The following is a 24,175-nucleotide window of genomic DNA, read 5'->3' as shown; positions in this document are numbered from 1 at the left end:
CTAAGATCACAATGCCAAGCGTTGGCTGGAGTGGTGTAAAGCTCACCGCTATTGGACTCGAGTGAGGAATCACGCTTCACTATCTGGCAGTCCAAAAGACGAATCTGGGTTTGACGGATGCCGGTAGAACACTACCTGCCCAAATGCATAGTGCCAACTGTCAAGTTTGGTGGAGGAGGAATAATGTTATGGGGCTGTTTTTCATGGTTTGGGGGAGTCCCCTCAGTTCCAGTGAAGGGTAATCTTAACGCTACAGCATACAATGACATTCTAGACAATTCTGTGCTTCCAACTTTGTGGCAACAGTTTGGGAGAAGGCCCTTTCCTGTTTTAGCATGACAATGCCCCCATGCACAAAGCGAGGTCCATACATAAATGTTTTGTTGATCAGTGTGGAAGAACTTGACTGGCCTGCACAGAGCCCTGACCTCAACCCCACCTTTGGGATGAATTGGAAAGCCGACTGCGAGCCAGGCCTAATTGCCCAAAGTCAGTGCCTGACTTCACTAATGCTCTTCTGGCAGAATGGAAGCAAGTCACATTAGCAATGTTACATCTAGTGGAAAGCCTTCCCAGAAGAGTGGAGGCTGTTAAAGCAGCAAAGGGGGACCAACTCCGTATTCATGCCCATGTTTTTGGAATGAGCTGTTTGACAAGCAAGTGTCCATATACTTTTTGCCATGTAGTGTATACTTATACTTATATTTTAAGTTATTCAAGTATAAATGACCATAGATTACCTACTAATTATCAAAATTACCTAAGATTACAGAAACTTTAGGAAATTACCAGTAGCTTTGCAACCATACACCTGTACAATGCATTATGACGCCGTTATAATGTATTGTAAGATTTGTCATAAGCATGTATGACTAGGACTAGGGTACAGTATAGCCTAGCCTACTTTGGAAATCTGAACCTGTCAACGTTTCAGGTTAAGAACCACGGGAATGCAGAATACAATCTAGTCTACCAACTGAACTTTATTTCATTTTCCACCATTGCCTCAAATTAAATGAATCATAACAAACTGGTTGTAATGAAAATGGAAAGTGTACCCGAGTGCACTGAACCAGTTCAACCCTCCTGGAAAATATGGGATGGATTGAATTGAAACTCCTAAAATCCCATTTTTTGTCACATTTATCCTTCACTAAGTCTATGGCAGAATGAATCCTCAAGGACACTCATATCTCTCCGTGGAACAGTCAGTGCACAAAGATGGCGTAGCAATCGGACGTGTGTTTGCTTTGTCCCGTGTTAATTAGTCTGTAAATAGTCTGTTTTTAATTTCTTTATATATTTTAATCACACTTTCCATCTACGAACTAAACATACTTTCCTTCAACCCGCCTCGCGCAATGTGGTACGGATCTGCAATTTTTTTTAATAGTGGTCTTCACCTTTAACTCAGACACCAGCCAGCTTTAGCTCGGACAATTACCTGCCAGTCTGCACAGCGCGATATCAACCCGGAGCATATCGGACTGCTTTTCTCCACCACATCACCGGATTCCTGCCGCAAGCTCTGGACCATTACACCGGATCATCGCAACCAAGTGGCTACTGTTGGCTAATGCTTCTGTGCCGAAGCAAGCGCCAGTTAGCCTTGAGCTAGCCTAGAGCTAGGCCCATCTCCCGGCCAGCCGACGGAGTATACCAGCTAATTCTTGGGCTGCAATACCTCTTTTGCCAATTGGCATGGACCCTTTATTGTCGACACGGAGCCCCGCTGATCCATCACGACTGGTCTGCCGACGTAATCGTCCGATGTGGTCTCAATAGGCTTTTCCGTTGTGATGTCGCCAAAGAGCCATCTGCTAGCCCCGGCCCGCTAGCTTTCTGAACGCCGTGTCTCCCGCTCGCCTAGCGTAGTAGCGACTACCGAACTGCTCCCTGACTCACCTATTGATGCTCATTGGAACCTATGATCACTCGGCTACACAGCTGATGCCTGCTGGTCTGTTCAATAACACTGTACATCATTTTGTTGATCTTTCGGCCCCAGCCTCGAACTCAGGTCCTTTGTGTACCTAACTGACCCTCTCTGCCCATTCATCGCCATTTACCCGTTGTTGTTTAAGCTCTCCCGACCAACACCCATGATTGCTTTATGCCTATCTCTAATGTCAATATACCTTGTCTACTGCTGTTTCGCTTAGTTATTATTGTTTTATTTCACTGTAGAGCTCCCAGTCCTGCTCAACATGCCTAAGATAGCTCTTTTGTCCCACCCCTCACGCATGCAGAGACCTCACCTGGCTTAACTGGTGCCTCCAGAGACCCAACCTCTCTCATCGTCACTCAATGCCTAGGTTTACCTCCACTGTACTCACATCCTACCATACCATTGTCTGTACATTATACCCAGAATCTATTCTACCACGCCCAGAAATCTGCTCCTTTTATTTACCGTCCCCAACGCACTAGACGACCAGTTCTTATAAGCTTTAGCCGTACCCTTATCCTACTCCTCCTCTGTTCCTCTGGTGTTGTAGAGGTTAACCCAGGCCCTGTAGCCCCCAGTTCTACACCTATTCCCCAGGCGCTCTCATTTGTTGACTTTTGTAACCGTAAAAGCCTTGGTTTCATGCATGTTAACATCAGAAGCCTCCTCCCTAAGTTTGTTTTATTCACTGCTTTAGCACACTGCGCCAACCCTGATGTCCTAGCCTTGTCTGAATCCTGGCTTAGGAAGGCCACCAAAAATTCAGAAATTTCCATCTGCAACTACAACATTTTCTGTCAAGATAGAACTGCCAAAGGGGGCGGAAGTTGCAATCTACTGCAGAGATAGCCTGCAGAGTTCTGTCTTACTATCCAGGTATCTGCCCAAACAGTTTGAGCTTCTACTTTTAAAAATACACCTTTCCAGAAACAAGTCTCTCATTGTTGCTGCTTGTAATAGACCCCCCTCAGCCCCCAGCTGTGCCCTGGACACCATATGTGAATTGATTGCCTCCCATCTATCTTCAGCGTTCATACTGTTAGTTGACCTAAACTGGGATATGCTTAACACCCCGGCCGTCCTACAATCTAAACTAGATGACCTCACTCTCACACAAATTATCAAGGAACCTACCAGGTAAAACCCTAAATCCGTCAACATGGGCAACCTCATAGATATCATCCTTACCAACTTGCCCTCCAAATACACCTCTGCTGTCATCAACCAGGATCTCAGTGATCATTGCCTGCGTCCCTAATGGGTACGCAGTCATTCGACCACCCCTCATCACTGTCAAACACTCCCTAAAATACGTCAGCGAGCAGGCCTTTCTAATCGACCTGGCCCGGGTATCCTGGAAGTATATTGATCGCATCCCGTCAGTAGAGGATGCCTGGTTGTTCTTTAAAATTGCTTTCCTCACCATCATTAATAAGCATGCCCTGTTCCAAAAATGTAGAACTAAGGACAGATATAGCCCCTGATTCACTCCTGACTTGACTGCCCTTGACCAGCACACACTGTGGCGTACTGCATTAGCATCGACTAGCCCCCGCTATATGCAACTTTTCAGGGAAGTCAGGAACCAATACACACAGTCAGTTAGGAAAGCAAAGGCTAGCTTTTTAAAACAGAAATTTGCATCTTGTAGCCCTAATTCCAAAAAGTTCTGGAACACAGTAAAGTCCATGGAGAATAAGAGCACCTCCTCCCAGCTGCCCACTGCACTGAGGCTAGGAAACACTGTCACCACCGATAAATCTACGATTTCAACAAGCATTTTTCTACGGCCGGCCATGCTTTCCACCTGGCTACCCCTACCCCGGCCAACAGCTCTACACCCCCCGCAGCAACCTGCCCAAGCCACCACGCTCCTCTTTCACCCAAATCCAGATAGCTGATGTTCTGAAAGGGTTGCAAAATCTTGACCCCCTACAAATCAGCTGGGCTAGACAATCTGGACCCTCTCTTTCTAAAATCATCCGCTGCAATTGTTGCAACCCCTATTACTAGCCTGTTCAACCTCTCGTATCGTCTGAGATCCCCAAAGATTAGAAAGTTACCCCGGTCATCTCCCTCAAAGGGGGAGACACTCTAGACCCAAACTGTTACAGACTTATATCTATCCTGCCTTGACTTTCTAAAGTCTTTGAAAGCCAAGTTAACAAACAGATCACCGACCATTTCGAATCCCATGTACCGTCTCCACAATGCAATCTGGTTTCCGAGCTGGTCATGGGTGCACCTCAGCCACGCTCAAGGTCCTAAACGATATCATAACCACCATCGATAAAAGACAGTACTGTGCAGCCGTCTTCATTGACCCGGCCAAGGCTTTCGACTCAATCAATCACCGCATTCTTATCAGCAGACTCAACAGCCTTGATTTCTCAAATGACTGCCTCGCCTGGTTCACCAACTACTTCTCAGACAGAGTTCAGTGTGTCAAATCGGAGGGCCTGTTGTCCGGACCTCTGGCAGTCTCTATGGGGGTGCCATAGGATTAAATTCTCGGGCCGAATCTTTTCTCTGTATACATCAATGATGTCACTCTTGCTGCTGGTGATTCTCTGATCCACCTCTACGCAGATGACACCATTCTGTATACATCTGGCCCTTCTTTGGACACGGTGTTAACAAACTTCCAAATGAGCTTCAATGCCATACAACTCCTTCCGTGGCCTCCAACTGCTCTTAAATGCTAGTAAAACTAAATGCATGCTCTTCAACAGATTGCTACCCGCACCCGCCCGCCCGACCAGCATCACCACTCTGGACGGTTCTGACTTAGAATATGTGGACAACTACAAATACCTATGTGTCTGGTTAGACTAGGAACTCTCCTTCCAGACTCACGTTAAGCATCTCCAATCCAAAATTCAATCTAGAATCGGCTTCCTATTTCGCAACAAAGCCTCCTTCACTCATGCTGCCAAACATACCCTCGTAAAACTAACTATCCTACCGATCCTTGACTTCGGCGATGCCTTTTACATAATAGCCTCCAACACTCTACTCAGAAAACAAATGTAGAAACTTAGGCCAGTTGGTTCACATCAGGAAGTGCTATAACAGCCTGTGCACATTATGGTTGGATTATAACACTCTCAAAAATGTAATTTTAGTGGAAAGGAATTTCCCTTTGCTGATGGGAGGATCTAGACCTGCATAATACACGTCTCTACAACCTTTGACTGACTAACTCAATTCAAGCTGTCTATTTATGTTGGTAGGAATGGCCATTACGAGTAGGAAGCCCGGTCAGCGTTACTGGGTGACAGACTGGGAGACCAATAACAAGCTGCTCACGGACACCGCCGAGCACCAACGCCACCATTCACAGCAGACAAGGCAGGAGGGGCGGGCCCTGAGGCACCAGACAGCCTGTAAGGTACAGAGACGGAGAGACAGGGACTGTTATGGATGCCTGATGCCAGCCAGCAGGCAATGCATTGACAGAGAGATGACCAACTCATGTTCACATATATACCCCATAATAACAAAGTAATACTGTGTGTGACCGTGGGCTCTTCTCCGTCTCTCTGTCAGACACGCTGGGATGAGAGTGACAGCCGAGACAGGCTGGTTGACAGGATCAATGAGGTCACCGAGCAGAAGGACAGACTGAAGTTCTGCATACAGGCAATGGAAAGAGAGATCAAAGCTCTGACACAGGTCACTAATACTTGTCATGGCAGGAAATGTGGGAGAACTACTTAATGTTCAACTCACTTTACTATCCAAAAACATCATCAACACTTATACTGTAGTACACATGTCACAGAACACAATCTGTCAGTGTCCCTAATTTGTTAACTCTAGGGACCTTAGGGAATCCACATCCTACTATGCTTTTTGTATGCATTGTTGTGTAGTCTGGTGCAGTCTACTCTACCCAAATCCTACCCTTATTAAGTAAGATAATCATAATCTAATTGTGCCTGAGGGGTGTTATTTTTGTTCTGTCTGGAAGTATGTGTGCTTGTTGACAATGAATGATAGCACACATGTTTAATCATCTAGCGGATCTACCTTGGGCGTTTAGTACAATCTGTATTGTCAACCCTGTCTGTCTGTCTGTCTCTGTCTCGCTCCCAGGTGAAGGAAGAGACGGAGAGGGCCCTGGCGGAAACGGTCTTGCCCCTGGAAGTGGTAGTGGAGTGTCTGACCCAGAGAGAGGGCCGGCGGGGGAGCAAGCTGGTCAGTGACCCCCTGGACGGCCAGCTGAAGAGGGAGGCCCAGAAGATTGACACCATGCAGCAAGAGCTGCAGCAGCACATCAGCAAGGCCTTCGAGCAGCTCTGGTAAGACAGGATAGAGATTTAACTGCCGAAGGTCTTTGGTTGTGTCTCGGGATATGGTTTAATTGAACCATGGAACATAAAGGGTTTCTATCTAACAGGCAGCTGTGTTGCTCTTAAAAATAAAGGATAATGCGATTTGAAACCGAAACGGGTGGATGGTACTGACAATTTGAGGCATGTGTGTCATCTTGATTTAATTTCACCATTGCTTCATTAAGATGAATTGCTTCATTAAGATGAATTGCTTCATTAAGATGAATTGCAGCAAATTTGACAGGATTCGTTAACTGCGTTCTGTAGCCTATGTGTGCTGATGTTTGCATATAATTAGGAAATCGAACACTAGAATGGACATTAACTATCTTATGACGGTATAAAAGGTTAGCCATCTTGGTCAGGGAGTTGGGCAGCCAGTGCTGTGATTAAAATATTGTGAAAACAATCAATTTAAAGATCATCTTCACAGTATGTTTATTAGCTAACTAGCCAAACAGTTTTATCTTTTCAAATTAACTGCCAATATGCCAATATTCCATACAAACAATGCAGTCAGTCCACAGCCATACACTGGCTGAAATCAGTTGATGATATTTTAGAGGCTATTTATACAGAAAATTGGTCTAAAACCTGTGTAAACTGTACTCATAATTATATGACAATATTTTAGGTTGACAATTCTTTTACACAATTTCTGATACATCACATGCCTTTCTTTTATTTTCCTGCATAAGTAAAAGCAGGAAATGTATCATGTATGCCTCTACTGCCATTCATTCCATTTGGATTTCTCCCTGACCAAAACGGCTGCCATTATCATACCGTTCTGGAGCTATGAGGGTTTATGACATATCCCCTCTAGTAATTTAATAGGATCTCTACTGATGTATACTTGTGTGTCTATATTTCTATGCGGGTGATTCATCTAATTTCCCTTCTTAGCAATGTAGCATCAATAAAGTTTATTCCATTTAACTTCAAGCTGTCTCAAGGAAGCCCACCAACAGCTGAACTTTGACCTAACCAACAAGACTGAAGCCCTGGATGTGGACCTATCATGCCTGTCACTCACAGACAGGTCACCTGACATATCCTTCAAGCTTGACCCCACCTACGTACCCACTAGGTAAGGACGGGAGCAGAGTAGTGCCTTGTCAACCTACTGAGTCAACATGTGTAGAATAAAGGAGATGATCATGAGTGAAATTATACTGTATATTTCTAGGATATATCTTGGAATTTTGTTTTACATAATCGTCACCCCTAAATACTTTGTATTGGTGTTCAGATAGCAGAACACTCAATGGCAGACAAATTCTCAGCCTTTACCTAAATCTTGATTTATGTTCTTTTGAACCACTAAACCTCTTCTGATCCTCTAAACCTGAAACCTTTTCTAATTTATAACACAGTACTTATAGTGTACAGTACTTACCAATGTATAACTGTGGCTGATGTATTGTCTTGTACCCTGCAGTGCCTCCACACAGCAAGAGTGGGAGCAGTTCACCCACTACAACGTGACCCGGGCTGAGGAGGAGATGCAGGCTTCCCTACAGCTGAGGGAGACCATGACCTCTACAAGGATACAGGTGCTAGAGGACTGATCTAGGATCAATTTACCCTCCCCAAATCCTAACCTTAACCATTAGAGGTAAAAACACAAGACTGAGCTTAGATCAGTGTCTAGGGGCAACTTCAACCTACTCCTACAAAATAATGTGTGGGTGGAACTATCTGTGTATTAGGGGAGGAGGAGAGCGATACATGTTATTAGTAGCACAGGAAGTCAGGGTCGGGGAATGGAAACTGGGGAGGGTGGGGGCTCGTGTGGATGTACAGTCAGAGACCATTTTACGTAGTATGGAAACTGATTCCATTAGGCGTATAGGGCAACTCCCATAACAAACGAATAAAAAAAGGATGTTTGGTATTTCTAAGTGTTTTTGGACTGCATTTTAATAATATGCTTGCTGCCCATTTCAAACTGTAGGCTGGTCTAGCCTGAGGCTGGTCTAGCCAGAGTGGGTACAAATCCCGGCCCATACCCTATTCTGCATCTCCCTCCTTCTCTGTCCTCTCTCATTTCATGCTAGCCCCGTTTGAATAGAATGAAAATACTTTAAAAATCAATATATATACCACCGAACAATAATATTAACGGAACATGCAACAATTTCAAAGATTTTACTGAATTACAGTTCATATAAGGAAATCAGTCCATTGAAATAAATACATTAGGCCCTAATCTATGGATTTCACATGACTGGGAATACAGATATGCATCTGTTGGTCACAGATACCCTTAAGAAAGTAGGGGCTGGATTAGAAAACCAGTCAGTATCTGGTGTGACCACCATTTGCCTCATGCAGTGCGACATCTTCTTTGCATAGAGCTGATCAGGCTGTTGATTGTGGCCTGTGGAATGTTGTCCCACTCCTCTTCAATGGCTTTGCGAAGTTGCTGTATATTAGCGGGAACTGGAACACGCTGTCGTACATGTCGATCCAGAACATCCCAATTATGCTTGATGGGTGACATGTCTGGTGAGTATGCAGGCCAGGGAACAACTGCAACATTTTCAGCTTCCAGGAATTATGTACAGATCCTGATGACATGGGGCTGTGCATTATCATGCTGAAACATGGGGTGATGGCGGCGGATGAATGGCACAACAATGGGCCTCAGGATGTTGTCACGGTATCTCAGTGCATTCAAATTGCCATGGCTAAAATGCGGTTGTGTTCGTTGTCCTTAGCTTATGCCTGCCCATACCATAACCCCACTGCCACCATGGGGCACTGTGTTCACAATGTTGACATCAGCAAACCATACACGCTGTCTGCCATCTGCCTGGTACAGTTGAAACTGGGATTCATCTGTGAAGAGCACACTTCTCCATCGTGCCAGTGGCCATAGAAGATGAGCATTTTCCCACTGAAGTCGGTTACAACACCGAACTGCAGTCAGGTCAAGAGCCTGGTGAGGACGACGAGCACGCAGAAGAGCTTCCCTGAGATGGTTTCTGACAGATTGTGCAGAAATGTTTGGTTGTGCAAACCCACAGTTTCATCAGCTGTCCGGGTAGCTCGTCTCAGACCATCCCTCAGGTGAAGAAGCTGGATGTGGAGGTCCTGGGCTGCCGTGGTTACACGTCGTGGTCTACGGTTATGAGGCCAGTTGGACATACTGCCAAATTCTCTAAAATTACATTGGCCTCCAATAGAGAAATTACATTGGCTTATGGTAGAGAAATTAACATTCAGTTCTCTGGCAAAAGCTCTGGTGTACATTCTTAGTCAGCATGCTAATTGCACGCTCCCTCAACTTGAGACATCTGTGGCATTGTGTTGTGTAACAAAACTGCACAAAGATGGGGTTTAAAATTATTAGCACGCCTGTTTTCAGTACTCCAGCACCCTCCCCTTGCGAGGATAACGACTCTGAGCCTTTTTCTAAAATGTTTTATGAGATTGGAGAACATATTGTGAGGGATCTTAGACCATTCCTCCATAAAGAATCTTTCCAGATCCTTGATTTCCTTCGTCTGCTCTTATGAACTGCCCTCTTCACATCATACCACAGGTTTTCAACGGGGTTCAGGTCTAATTGCTCCTGTAACTCCCTCTGGATAAGAGCGTCTGCTAAATGACTCATGTAAATGTATGTCCAGAGACTGAGATGGCCATTGAAAAATGTTGATTTTGTGGTCAATTAACCATTTCTTTGTGGATTTTGATTAGTGCTTGGGGTTATTGTCTTGCTGGAAGATCCACTTCCGGCCAAGTTGTCAGTCTCTTGGCAGAGGAAACAAGGTTTTGGGTTAAAATGTCCTGGTACTTACTACTAGGTAAAAAAAAGTTTGTGATTCCATTGACCTTAAAAAGGGCCCCAGTACCAGCAAAATAGCCCCATAACATCAAAGATCCACCACCATATTTTACCGTAGGTATGAGATACTTTTCTGTATACAGTGCATTTGGAAAGTATTCAGGCCCTTTAACTTTTTCCACATTCTGTTAGGTTACAGCCTTATTCTAAAATGGGTTAAATAAAGAAAATTCCTCATCCATCGTCACACAATAGCCCATATTGACAAAGCAAAAACAGATTTTTAGAATTTTTTGCAAATGTATTAAATAAAAAGCATAAGTATTCAGACCCTTTGTTATGAGACTCGAAATTGAGCTCAGGTGTGTCCTGTTTCCATTTGTCATCTTTGAGATATTTGTACAACTTGATTGGAGTCCACCCGTGGTAAATTTAATTGATTGGCCATGATTTGGAAGGGCACACTCATGTGTATATATAAGGTCCCACAGTTGACAGTGCATGTCGGAGCAAAAACCAAGCCATGCGGTCGAAGGAATTGTCCATAGAGCTCCGAGACGGGATTGTGTCGAGGCACAGATCTGGGGAAGGGTACCAAAACATTTCTGCAGCATTGAAGGTCCTCAAGAACACAGTGGCCTCCATCATTCTTAAATGGAAGAAGTTTGGAACCACCAAGAATCTTCCTAGAGCTGGCCGCACGGCCAAACTGAGCAATCGGGGGAGAAGGCCTTGGTCAGGGAGGTGACCAAGAACCCAATGTTCACTCTGACAGAGCTCTAGAGTTCCTCTGTGGAGATGGGAGAACCTTCCAGAAGGATAACCATCTCTGCAGCACTCCACCAATCAGGCCTTTATGGTAGAGTGGCCAGACGGAAGCCACTTCTCGGTAAAAGGCACATGACAGCCTACTTGCAGTTTGCCAAAAGGCACCTAAAGACTCTCAGACCATGAGAAACTCTGGTCTGATGAAACCAAGATTGAACTCTTTGGCCTGAATGCCAATAGTCACGTCTGGAGGAAACCTGGCACCATCCCTACGGTGAAGCATGGTGAGGGCAGCATCATGCTATGGGGATGTTTTTCAGTGGCAGGAACTGGGAGACTAGTCAGGATCGAGGGAAAGATGAAGTACAGAGAGATCCTTGATGAAAACCTGCTCCAGAGTGCTCAGGACCTTAGACTTCACCTTCCAACAGGACAATGACCCTAAGCACACAGCCAAGACAACGCAGGAGTGGCTTCGGGACAAGTCTCTGAATGTCCTTGAGTGGCCGGAGCCCGGACTTGAACCCGATTGAACATCTCTGGAGAGACCTGAAAATAGCTGTGTGGTGACACTCCCCATCCAACCTGACAGAGCTTGAGAGGATCTGCAGAGAAGAATGGGAGTAACTCCCAAAATATAGGTGTGCCAAGCTTGTAGCTTCATACCCAAGAAGACTCAAGGCTGTAATTGTTGCCATAGGTGCTTCAACAAAGTACTGAGTAAAGGGTCTGAGTACTTATGTAAATATATTTCAGTTTTCTATTTTTAATACATTTGCAAAAATTTCTTAACCTGTTTTTGCTTTGTCATTATCAGGTATTGAGTGTAAATTGATGAGGATTTTTGTTTTGGTATCCATTTTAGGAGAGGCTGTAACCTAACAAAATGTGGAAAGAGTCAAGGGGTCTGAATTCTTTCCAAATTCACTGTATGCTTCTGTATATGCTGTATATGTGGCCAAATAGCACCGGTTCCAATTCAAGTGCCAATGGCGTTCATCAAACTCCAGGCGGTGCTATGGTCAGACGCTACGGTCATATATTATATACAATATAGCTCAGAATTTGTATTATTTATTTTATACAGTCTTTTTTGCTCATCTTTATCAAGGGTGCCAATAATTATGGACATGAATGTATTGCAAAGACACCAGTAAGTGGACTTCAGTAACTGTTGTATTGGAATGCTGGTGTAGGGGATTGTCTCAGGAGGACATATGGGTTTATTTCAAAGGCATGAGGTAGCACTTGTTTTATTTGCCTCAGGCTGAAGCGGTGTAAACTGTATCCGAAGAATATCATCCTGATCGATATACAGTACAGAAGCATTCAACAGGAACGGGACTCTGATCAATAAATGCTGTAGATCATCTTTACGAGGGGATTGTAATGTGTTCCAGAGGGTTGTTGGTATTCTCACTCACACAGTCTGAAGAGGACATTGTTATCCCCTTTTGAAAACATCATAAGCATGTTTTTGGGATAAGTTTGAAAGAAATGTTACACCCCAAAAAATTGACATGATTGGCCATTTTCATAAACTGACGTGTATCTAAGTATAGCAAGATCATCCTCTCCAAGAGTGTCTCAGAGTAGGAGTGGTAATCTACTGTAGGATCAGGTCCCCCTGGTCCATATAATCTTATTCATTAGGATCTAAAAGTCAAGACTGATCCTATATCAGCCCACCTACTCTGAGACTTTCTGAATACGGGCCACATATTCCTTATAACTGCACCGTAAGACTCTTACTCATCTCTCTCCTCTGTGTGGTGTCTGATGCCCCCATCTCTTATGTCCCTTTAGAGCCAGAATGACCTGGAGGGACAGCGGATCACCACTGGGTTCAACCTGCGCAAGAGGGCCCACCAGCTCCAGCAGGCCTGCAGTCAGCTGCACTGGCAGCACACGGCTGTGAGTACAGAGTCCTGCTCATTAGGGCGCACAATGGAAAATGTATTTCAATGCAAAATACTGTTTTGACTAAATGTACCACAATGTATCCAGAGCTAAGCCTTAGAAAGGCTCTTGTTAAGTGTTAATGACATGCTTAGCTCTTACACTGGGTCCTTCTCATGCTATACATCCACTAAACCCATTAGACGTCTCTCTGAGACGCACTGACCTAAAGCTGCTCTCTCCACCCTTCAACTGATCTCCCTTCTAATCAGAGCAGTACAGCCATTTTCCTTTGTTAGCGCTCCACTGGGCCCTATCCATCTCCATAGACATGAATACATATAGTCCTGGTAAGGAAGTCCACTCCAGAGGCAATAACAATAGCAGTGCCTGGAATGCACAGGGAGGGATTAGATAAGACTGGGGTCAATGCAGGGAAGGCAGATCGCCTAGGTTTCTCATGAATGTGTTCTGGATCAGTAACATCATATATACAGTAGAGTACAGTAGGTCCGAACAAGAAGTGGAATCTATGAATCAGCTATTGTGTGAGAGCTAGAGGCTCGACCAAGAACCATAGAGAACATAGATCGTGATAAGGTAGTATTGACTAGCATAGAGTTTAGAAGGCAAAGAGGGCAATTCTAGACGGCCCTTCTTAGCTGTGGGAGGTTTCTCAGGCTTCTCAGTGCTAACTCTGTGATTCTTTGGCTCTGTATGTCCCACCAGACCAGAGAGGAGATCACAGAGCTGTTGAGGGACATCAATCATCTTGAGCAGGAGCTGCTGGCTACGGCGTGTCCCCTGAAGCTGGTCCATACCAGGCTGGAGAACAGGAACTCGAGGCCCGGAGTGGACCTCTGCCGAGACCAGGTAGAACCATAATAATAGAATTACTGTAATGCGGAAAAAGCCCCTCAATCCAGGGCAATTTGACAGTACACTCACTATGACCGACGGTCCACAAGTCAAGGAAAATTGACTTGAATGGTAATGTTCGTTCTACTCATTCTATTTCTATGGTTGATTCTAACTTGTAAAGCAGGAATGGGTATTCTTTGGTCCTGGGGGTCGTTGTGTGTTCAGACGTTTGTTCTATGAAAGCCTGCACAGATTGACCCTTCAGAGGACCTGAGTTGTTGTAAAGGTTGATCATGGAAAAGGAGCAGTGTCTCTGTTTGTCATAGGATACTAGACAAAAGAAATAAACGCAACATGTAAAGTGTTGGTCCCGTGTTTCATGAGCTGATGTAAAATATACCAGAAATGTTCCATGTGCAATTTTAATTTTATTTCTCTCATTGTGTGCACAAATTAGTTTACATCCGCATTAGTGAGCATTTCTCATTTTCCAAGACAATCCATCCACCTGACAGGTGTGGCATATCAAGAAGCTGATTAAACAGCATGATCATTACACAGGTGCACCTTGTGCTGGGGACAATAAAAGGCCACTCTAAAATGTGTAGTTTTGTCACACAACACAATGCCACAGATGTCTCAAGTTTCGAGGGAGTGTGCAATTGGCATGCTGATTTCAGGATTATCCACTGCTATTATCCACCAGAGTTGTTTCCAGAGAATTGAATGTTCATTTCTCTACCATAAGTACAATGTAGTTGTAGAGAATTTGGCAGTACGTCCAACCGGCCTCACAACCGCAGACCCTTTTGTGGGGAAAAACTCATTCTGTTTGGCTAGGCCTGGCTTCCCATGGCTGCGCCATGCCTTGTCATGTGAAATCCTTAAATTAATGAATTTATTTTAATTGACTGATTTCCTTCTATGAACTCTAAATCAGTAAAATCATTGAAATTGTTGCATGTTGCGTTCATATTTTTGTTCAGTATATAATGTGTGTCCATACCTTGACTCTGGGATCTCTGTAGGTGCATTCTGGACTGGTGGAAGAGGCTAAACAGTTGGGAGCCACCATAGAAGCATTACAGCAGAATCTAGCCAAGTCTATGTGAGTGTATGTGTTATTGAGTTGCTATGAAAGTGAGCACATCATATATCCACCGCGTGTGACTCTTTCACAGCATATTCAACATATGATGTGCTCCCTTTCATAGCATATTGCCGTTTAATGTAAGGGACCCCCCCCCCCCCACACACACACCATCTAACCCTGTGTTGCTGTTCTGTGACCCTGTGTACCAGGCACTCTCTGCAGTCCCTAGAGGAGCAACAGGCCTGCATGGGAGAGGATCTGTCCAGGAAGCAGGAGGCCCTGGAGCTGGAGCAGCGCAGCGACCTCATCCGCCAGCACCTGGAGACCCTGTCTGAGGCTGAGACTGTCAAGATCATCCCTGGAGTCACCGTCCCCATCCCCGGCTTCACCAGAGAGATGTACTGATGAGGAGGACACGCACGAACGCACGCACCCTTTCATTCCTGGCCGTAAAGCGTTTTGAAATCCACTATGTATGGAGCGGTTGTACTTTGACTCCCATTCCCTGACTGAATTGTGGATTTACAATAGCGACCAATTTAACTAAAGCCTCACACAGTTTAAAATGTGCTTTTTATTACAAAGAATACGCAGCAAAATATACAATATGTTTAAAATATATAAAAGTTATATATAAAAGTTACAGAATAAGGAATTGTTTTCAAAACGGATCATTTGAGAGCGTTATATAAAAAAAACGATCAAGTGTAGTTCGGCACAATGAGAGGCGGGGTAAAAATGATTGCTACTACAAAAACAGGCAACACACTGGGCAAAAGTTGATCTTTCCAATTTTAGAACTCGTCAATTGGCCAACAAGCCGTTCACTCTCCACATTGTTCCAATGCACTGAAAGGTCTTGCTGCTCACAGGGAAGGAAGCTCCTCCCAAAGCATTTTGCACACTTACTGTCCTTTTATGAATCCATCTTTGAGTAGGGGAGTGTAGCGAAAGTACTTGGGAACTGTAATCAATGGTTCACCATTACTAGTTGTCCTCAAAATGCTCCTGAAGTGTACATATCCTCTATCGCCTGTGTCTCCTAAACAGAAACCAACAGAAGCGCTAATATGTGTGAATACAACCACACACGGAACATTTTTTATGTTTCAGTCATTTAGCAGACACTCTTATTCAGAGTGACTTACAGGAGCAATTAGGGTTAAGTGCCTTGCTCAAGGGCACATCGGCATATTTTTCACCTAGTCGGCTCAGGGATTCGAACCAGCGATCTTTCGGTTACTGGCCCAATGCTCTTAACCGCTAGGCTACCTGCCGCCCATATACTGCACTGATAGAATAAACAAAATAATTGTAATATCAACTGACTATGTCAAGCGTGAAATGCCTTGATGTGATATTGTAGCTTCCCATTCTGAGGTGTCCATCCCTTTGATTTAAAAAAATTATTTTATCTTTTCCCTTCTGCCGTCTGTCAGCGACCTCTGTTTCCTTGCTATATACGGCTTTATCTTACAGTATGTACCGTAGCTCAAAATGAAATTTGTATCTGCGCTGTGTGACTGTCAGTTTGTTACCGTACCTCCACAGTAGAAAAGCGAGCACTGCTCCACAGACCAGCAGGACAAGGTCACGACAACACAGTATGGGATAATGTTATGTTGTCCATAGGACAGCCTCGGAGTCACTCGGACTTGGCTCTCGAAATATAGACAGTGTACATATTAACCCGAACGCTACACAGGGCACGCCACGCACACCCACGGAGAAGGCTGTACATTCAATGGATATGAATGGTGTGGCACTAGCTTGGGCGTCGACTGTTTCTGCATTCGACAAGGCCTTTGAGGAAAAGTTACTTACCTGTTCTGTCTGTCAAGGGGAGAGGAGATTTCTTACCCATGCTTTGCACTACTATTACATAGAACATTGGTCACCAACCTTGGTCCTGGAGAACTACAGGGTTTGCAGGGTTTTCTTACAACCTAGCACAACCACATCTGATTCAGCCTTGAGTTGCGCTAGCTAGAGGGACAGTCTGCGTACACTGTAGCTCTTCATGACCAGGGTGGGTGACCACCGGCATAGAGACTGACAGACAGATGGAGTTTGTGTAAACTTACGGCTGATTCACAATATAGGGCCAACGTGATCCTTTCACGGTTCCAAACAAAAACAGTATGGTGGATGCGTAACCAGGCCAGTACAGGCCAGTACAGCTTGGCTTGGTTTGGCCCTGTAGTATGAATCAGGCATGAGAGAGATGGAGTTTGTGTAGAGACTGAGAGACAGATGGGGTTAGTTAGTGCGTGGGGTTCCATACCTGCTGTGTAGGTGGCAGAGCTGTGGCCCAGCTTGTTGCTCACCATGCAGGTGAAGTGACCACAGATGGGGGAGGAGGAGATGAACAGGGTCTTCCCATCAGGCGACACGTGTCCCACAGCATCGGCGATGGCTGCCCGCTCGTGGAGCTGCTGAATTTACGGTCTGTTCCCCAGGTCTCCACACAGAACAGGGAGGAGTGGGATGCGTTCACTCTCACTGAGGGGTGGTGCACAGCCTCTGAGAGGAAAGACAAGAGACAGAGAAGGAGACCAGGTGTGAGAGAGGTGAGATTTGGAAGTTGCAACTGAAAATTGTCTCAAAGAGGAGAAAGAGTGGAGAGAGAGAACAGAGGTTGGTTGTGTTGTGAAGTAACAGTGTGAGTTGAGCGTGTTGTCTACTGAGGCTTGGTGGCGGGGACTTGAGAAGTACGAGGCTGTGAGGAGAAACCACATCAGAAACTTGGAAAGAAGACATTTGACAGAGACAAATATAGAGCTTGGAACTATTGAAGAGTGATTGCGTGAGACAGTCATTGGACTGATAAACTGAAATATTACCGACTCAAAGTTGAGTGTTGGACTGCAGTGAAGCATACAGTTATATTATAAAGACAAAGAATGAGCTTAGGCAGAACTGACCCAACAGTTAATCGTCTATAAGAACATAACTCCAGGGGACAGGAAGGAATATCTAGGAATGTATTCAAAACAGCAACGTAATCCGAAAGTCTGTCAGCCGTATTGTCACATAACTAGCACGTCATTATAGTTACATTTAAGTCATGCGTCAGCATAGGTGACATAGAACAACAGTTAAAAGTCACAATTTTGATATATTCTGAGACCATGTTGACCGTCGTACCATACTCCTTGACGATACACTGCGCAGAGGTCTTGACGCCAGCCTGGCCAGTGACGGTCACGATGTACACCCCGCTGTCCGCCACGCCAAAGCCCTCCAGCTTCAGTATTGACCCCTGCTGCTCCAAACTCAGACGTCCGTCCAAGCGTTTTTCTTGACCGGGGAACGTAATCAACGTAATTTTCCCAGGATTCCCTGGAGTTTTTGTGTTCTCTGGCTCCCGCTCCCAGGTTATCATGGAGATCTTTTCTTTGGGACCGCGGTCGATCTGGACCGGGAGAACTAGACGTCCGGCTGGGAGTACATCGACCGGCTGCGTGGTCTGGAAGTGGACCGACACGCACTGGTACCCACAAGTCACTGGGGACAGAAACATGATCATAGGTTGCTATTGTATTGCCTGTGGTGATTGGAAATCAATACCTTACCAACCTTCAATGGAGGCTGATGGAGAGAGAAATTGGAGGAAGGGCTCATTGTAATGGCAGGAGTGGAATGAATGGCCATTTCAATGAGCTTGTCCTCCAATTTAAAATGACACCAGCCTCCACTGCTAACCACTGATACGGTTGGTTTCTATGCTTTTCATGACTTAGCTCATGATTTCTTACATTTATATTTAGTATGAAGTGAAGAGGACTTTCATCAGGTAGTCAACCAGTGACTGAGAGCACATGACAGTTCTGTCTGAAGTGATGTTTGTCAAGCTTTGTTGTTACATCACATAACCTCTGTGGAAACCTCCATCAAACACAAAGGGAAGTTTACATCTCTTAGAGCGGAAGACATCATTTCCTCAGAAGACGCAGATTGAAACACCCTATTGTCTCAATCACCTCAGATGACCAGAGCTGCACGCTCCTTGTCTCGTTCTAGACATATAAACTCAGCAAAAAAAGAAACGTCCTCTCACTGTCAACTGCGTTTATTTTCAGCAAACTTAACATGTGTAAATATTTGTATGAACATAACAAGATTCAACAACTGAGACATAAACTGAACAAGTTCCACAGACATGTGACGAACAGAAATGGAATACTGTGTCCCTGAAACAAAGGGGGGGGTCAAAATCAAAAGTAACAGTCAGTATCTGGTGTGGCCACCAGCTGCATTAAGTACTGCAGTGCATCTCCTCCTCATGGACTGCACCAGATTTGCCCGTTCTTGCTGTGAGATGTTACCCCTTCTTCCACCAAGTTCCCGGACATTTCTGGGGGAAAGACCCTAGCCCTCACCCTCCGATCCAACAGGTCCCAGATGTGCTCAGTGGGATTGAGATCCGGGCTCTGCGCTGGCCATGACAGAACACTGACTGGAAATCACGCACAGAACGAGCAGTATGGCTGGTGGCATTGTCATGCTGGACGGTCATGTCAGGATGGGGCGATGGTCATTTAGTTCAGTTACCTTTGCATTCTTGGGTACAGGAACAATGGTGGCCATTTTGAAGCATGTGGGGACAGCAGACTGGGATAGGGAGAGTATGTCCGTTAACACACCAGCCAGCTGGTCTGCGCATGCTCTGAGGACGCAGCTAGGGATGCCGTCTGGGCTGGCAGCCTTGCGAGGATTAACACGTTTAAATGTCTTACTCACGTCGGCCATGGTGATCCGACAGTCCTTGGTACCTGACCGCGTCGGTGTCACTGTGTTGTCCTCAAAGCGGGCAAAGAGCGTGTTTAGCTTGTCTGGCAGCAAGATGGCGGTCTCGGCGACGTGGCTGGTTTTCCTTTTGTAGTCCGTGATTGTCTGTAGACCCTGCCACATATGTGTCATATCTGAGCTGTTGAATTGCGACTCAACTTCGTCTCGATGTTGACGTTTTGCCTGTTTGATTGCCTTGCGGAGGGAACTACTCTATTTGTATTCTACCATATTCCCCGTCGCCTTGCCAAGGTTAAATGCGGTGGTTCGTGCTTGGAGTAGGCCATTCAAGGAGTTGGGCTGATAGTGCCCTCTAATGTCATCGGTCTCCCCCTTTGCTTGCAGAAACAATAGAGGAGCAATAGAGAACAAATGTAGAAAGGCCCACCTTCCACTTGTGCTATGTCATGGACATACCTGGACCACAAAGTGCCTTTTGTTAAGTAAATCAGGTGAAAAGGAGACTGGATTGCGACTTTAATTAAATCATCTTATCTACATTTGCAAAAACAATTAACAATACGGTACAGTATTTTCAATTCAAGATCTCTGTGAATGACAATGACATCCATGAACGAAATGTCCCCCCCACATTCTGAATTAGCTTTTTTGTCCCCCCCAGTTTTGTCATTAGAATGTCATACAAAACGAGGCAACGGTGTTCTTTAGGACCATGCAGACGCCTCCGAGCGGTCAGGTAGGACCATGACCATGCAGACACCCCCCACTTCTAAAACCAAAGTTGCACCTTGAAGTGATATTATGAATAGAGGAATTTCTAAAACAAGCCAGTGGATGGCGCTATTAAATAGGTGCTGTGTTTCTATGTCTCTTCACTGTCTCCTATGGAAGTGTAGCAAAGTGGACGCTTACAAAGATTTCCTCACAGGTTATGAAATAGGTTAAATGCACACATGCACCGTCACAATAATGTGCATTTTCCCCCCCATTTGCTTTATAGCATACATAGGCATCACAAAAGTAGGTTTAAGTTTAGGTTAATTTGAACATATTTGTACATGTGCACAATGTAAATGTGATGGCCTACAGTACTTTAAAAAAATGATTCAAAGATATAATTAGTCAAAATATGTGTGGACACTGCATAAATAAATAGCACAAATAGGCATATAAATACACCAATAACAAGCATTTCGCTATACCCGCAATAACATCTGCTAAATATGTGTATGTGACCAATACAATTTTAATTTGATAAATAGGCATATCAATATATTTTATTGATGGTGAATAGGGCCACAGCTCTTGATAGGAATTATATTTGATCTGGTAGTGTGACTTGTTGCAATAGAATATTACCTTAAGCTCCTCATATCACTGTCTCCGCATGTGCCAAAGACTTGTGTGATCGTGCAGTGTGTAACAAAGTGTCATAAATAAGACTGATAATGGAACGCGATGGACCTCCTAAGGTCATATTGTCCCAGTCGTCCTCCGCTGTACGCATTTCCTGTTAATAACACACAGCAATGTCAAAAGAGTGCACGTACCAAAAACAATACCGGGAGTTTATTAATGTGCCAAATGAATGTATTACTGTAAAAGACAAGCCAGGGAGATGTTCTGTAATCTTACCAGGAGAGATATCCACATGGGATTAGAATGATGATGACCAATAGTACACCACATAGAGTCTTCCAGGATTGGTTACCTTGGGATGGTGTAGGAGAATCTAGGCAACAGCAAAGAAGCATGAAAGACAAAAGAAACTCAAAATAGTCATAATGAATAATCATAATGCATGTATACCAGTGACGTAGTATGTGACACTTGTCCCCAGACTGCTGTTGACAACGCAGGTGTAGTTGTGGCCCTTCATTCCGGACACGTAGAGTCTCCTGCCATCTGCAGAGAGATTGGCTGTCTGATTGGACAGCTCTACCCCATCCACCAACCAGGAAAACACAGGGCTGTCCCACTGTGCCCTGTCATTGGCCACCTCACACTGGAGCGACAAAGACGCCACAGGAGCAGCAACTAGGCGAGAGGGAGGGAGAGAAAAAGTTAGGCAGAACAAATAGTCAAAATATAGTTATATTGGTTTTTGCATCCTTACATAGTTCTGCACATAAGGGTAGCCTCGGTACCCAGGCTTCACTCACATTGTTCGGAAGGTGAGGTGAAAGCCTGTGACCGAGGCTAATGTCAAGGTAATGTGACTTTTTTAGTTTGCACAGTATTTGACCCAAACTAAATCTAGGTAGTGACCAGAATTATTGGTGTAGCTGTTTCTCACCAATCTCTCTAACAAGTATATTTGCTGATTGCTCGTTCCCCATCTGGTCAGTCACAGTGATGGTGTAGACTCCATAGTTAGATGAACTTATATTCTCCACCCTAAATAAGGCCCCCTTCTGGTCTAGAGGATTGCCAGGTGCTTCTTGGTGATCGGCCAGCCTGACCTGTCCCTGACCCTTCTCAGTCTGGCGGTCCCAAATCACCATGATGATCTTCTCTGTTGGTGTAATCTGGAACTGGGCCCGCAGGACCAGGTCTCTCCCCGGAGCCACATAAAGGAGACCCTTGTTCTGGAAATGCACTGACAGGCATTGGTGTGGGTGGGGCACTGAGGAAAGATAGACAAGGAATTACTGTACGTCTTATGTACACATTACTGCACCATAAAGTTATTTTTGCAGGGCAATATCTTACTGACAGATGGTGGATTATTTTTTTGAAAACTCACAGAGGGCCAGGATCAGACAAATACGCCAGACCAGGATATGCTGTGTTTCCATCACATCTGCAGAGCTATTTAGATTTTACAATGCTGAGGACAAAGAGTGAAAGAGTTTGCAACAGCATTTCAACGTGCACTCTATCACTCACATTGTCAGGGGCAGAGGCATATCCCCCTAATGTATTTGATGGCAAAATGCTATTCAAATCAAACAACAACAAGCTGTATTTTGATCATTGTTAGCTACAGTATATGCATAAAATGTGTTTCAATGGGCTTGACATACATTTTTTCCCTTAGAGATGGTTCTGTGGCAACATAGTATGGTGGAAATTAGAAGATTATGTTATAATGCTATTATTGCATCAAATGGTTGTTTTATGCAACAGAATAAGGGGTTGTTGGAACGCTCATCTGTGTGTGTTCTACTGAGGATGAGCCTCTGGGAGATAACACTGACAGGAGATTTATGATGTCTTTTGGGGGATAAAGCCTAAAGAGACCACATTTCAGAGCATGAGTTAATGTTTCTGTTCTAAACGGTACCAGGGAGACATGGCTCCAGTATGGAGTTGGGGGGCCAGACACTGGTCTCTCTACACAATGAAACTGTTTTTATAGCAGATACTGTCTGCTGTGAATTATAAGTATATTGCATACAAATCTTAACCTTGTGACCCATTCCATACATCTGTTGTTCGTCATGTAGGTTGAAAGGGCTGTATCTTGGCTATAAAATACCTTTGTACTTTTCACCTGAGGGTGATTCGTCGACCAGCCATCATTATTGTAGAGCACTCAATTTATTCACTTTATGAGTGTGTTGTATTGACCTGCTCCCTTATTAAGTGATTTAATATTTAGTTTAAGTATAACTCTGACTTGTGTGATAATTTCTTTCCTATCAAATGAGGAGAGAAACTTAACCACCACAAAATATATTAAACAATAGTACGCATTCAGAGCAGTTTCAGAGCATTTAGAATTGCTATTAAAATATTCAAACCTTTCTGGCGTATTTTTTACCTGCTCTGTATTACTGTACAATGAGACACCAAATGTATTTATGTGGCGGCATCCTATATTACATAATACTGTATCATTTTCCTGTCAATCCCTTCCGTTCATTATATTGTACCTGATATAAGCAGACATTCTAAACATGGCCAAAAGCCATGGTAACAAGATAATATGCTCAGTTGGCTAGTTAAACCTTGAGCTCACGGTTACTGTTGATTATAACACTTGCCTGGGTGCCAGTGATTCTGTTGTAGCACCCCTTTCAACTTGTCATGCCGAAGAATGGCAAATATGACAACTAAAAGCAGCGGCATCCAGGTTATTCAGTAATACAAAAGACATGTCTTCATAGCTTACCTTTTCATTTGGATGTTCTGTAGGGTGACCGTATAGGGCAGCTTGATGTATTTCTATTTTCTTGCCTAATGTTTCCTGATTGAAGGACATCAAACCCAATGCCTACTGGCACTTAAAATAGCTACTGTATGTAAGTGTTGAACCTGTTTTTCTTCCCTTTCCACAATCCAGTATGGCAGGAATGAAAATTAACTTGGTGATAAGGGAGTGACTCCTACAGTACCTAGGGGAGTAACAGAAAGTAACTCCTACTGTACAGTATCTCCCTTGTACCAGATGGTACTCCTGACTGAATAGTCATACATTTTAATTCATCCTTGTACGGATACGGTGCAAGGCACACAAATGCCCTTAAAAAAGGAAACAATTCCACATTCCAGACTTATGTTAGAACCCTACATTGGATGAAACAGTATTTTCAAGACTATCGCTGTTTTCAATTGTCATTCATATTCAGTGTTGTAAAGTACTTAAGTAAAAATACTTTAAAGTACTACTTAAGTAGTTTTTTGGGGGTATCTGTATTGGTATCTTTATTTTACTATTTATTTTTTGACAGCGTTGACTTTTTACTTCACTACATTCCTAAGGAAAATAATGAGCT

General features: G+C 44.3%; 2 protein-coding genes across 2 annotated transcripts; one reads left to right on the top strand and one right to left on the bottom strand.

Annotated features, from left to right (window-relative positions):
* The first annotated feature begins 1,210 nt into the window (after nucleotides 1–1,210).
* LOC139573848 (tektin-2-like) lies at nucleotides 1,211–15,357 on the top strand. Its single transcript, XM_071397772.1, has 10 exons — nucleotides 1,211–1,960; nucleotides 5,182–5,339; nucleotides 5,498–5,623; nucleotides 6,047–6,252; nucleotides 7,232–7,375; nucleotides 7,727–7,841; nucleotides 12,656–12,763; nucleotides 13,478–13,621; nucleotides 14,638–14,717; nucleotides 14,912–15,357. Exons 1-10 carry the CDS (start codon nucleotides 1,912–1,914, stop codon nucleotides 15,105–15,107), a joined length of 1,326 nt encoding a protein of 441 aa, XP_071253873.1. The 5' UTR covers nucleotides 1,211–1,911; the 3' UTR covers nucleotides 15,108–15,357.
* Nucleotides 15,358–19,957: 4,600 nt separating this feature from the next.
* LOC139573849 (uncharacterized) lies at nucleotides 19,958–23,701 on the bottom strand. Its single transcript, XM_071397773.1, has 6 exons — nucleotides 23,572–23,701; nucleotides 22,201–22,284; nucleotides 21,751–22,080; nucleotides 21,264–21,491; nucleotides 21,090–21,186; nucleotides 19,958–20,964 (listed from the first exon to the last, which is right to left on the bottom strand). Exons 2-6 carry the CDS (start codon nucleotides 22,250–22,252, stop codon nucleotides 20,928–20,930), a joined length of 744 nt encoding a protein of 247 aa, XP_071253874.1. The 5' UTR covers nucleotides 22,253–22,284; nucleotides 23,572–23,701; the 3' UTR covers nucleotides 19,958–20,927.
* Nucleotides 23,702–24,175: the final 474 nt, after the last annotated feature.

This window comes from Salvelinus alpinus, chromosome 4, assembly GCF_045679555.1.
Source record: "Salvelinus alpinus chromosome 4, SLU_Salpinus.1, whole genome shotgun sequence".
Classification (NCBI taxonomy): Eukaryota; Metazoa; Chordata; class Actinopteri; order Salmoniformes; family Salmonidae; genus Salvelinus; species Salvelinus alpinus.
This window is presented reverse-complemented; position numbering and strand designations above follow the sequence as displayed.

Bases quoted from the DNA above. Each gene is read 5' to 3' on its own strand.
- LOC139573848 (XM_071397772.1), top strand. From the start codon at position 1,912: ATGCTCATTGGAACCTATGATCACTCGGCTACACAGCTGATGCCTGCT. The intron at 5,340-5,497 runs GTACAGAGACGG...TCTCTCTGTCAG, and splicing joins GGCACCAGACAGCCTGTAAG to ACACGCTGGGATGAGAGTGA. The intron at 5,624-6,046 runs GTCACTAATACT...TCTCGCTCCCAG, and splicing joins AGATCAAAGCTCTGACACAG to GTGAAGGAAGAGACGGAGAG.
- LOC139573849 (XM_071397773.1), bottom strand. From the start codon at position 22,252: ATGGAAACACAGCATATCCTGGTCTGGCGTATTTGTCTGATCCTGGCC. The intron at 22,081-22,200 runs GTGAGTTTTCAA...ATCTTTCCTCAG, and splicing joins TTGTCTGATCCTGGCCCTCT to TGCCCCACCCACACCAATGC. The intron at 21,492-21,750 runs GTGAGAAACAGC...CCTCTCGCCTAG, and splicing joins TATACTTGTTAGAGAGATTG to TTGCTGCTCCTGTGGCGTCT.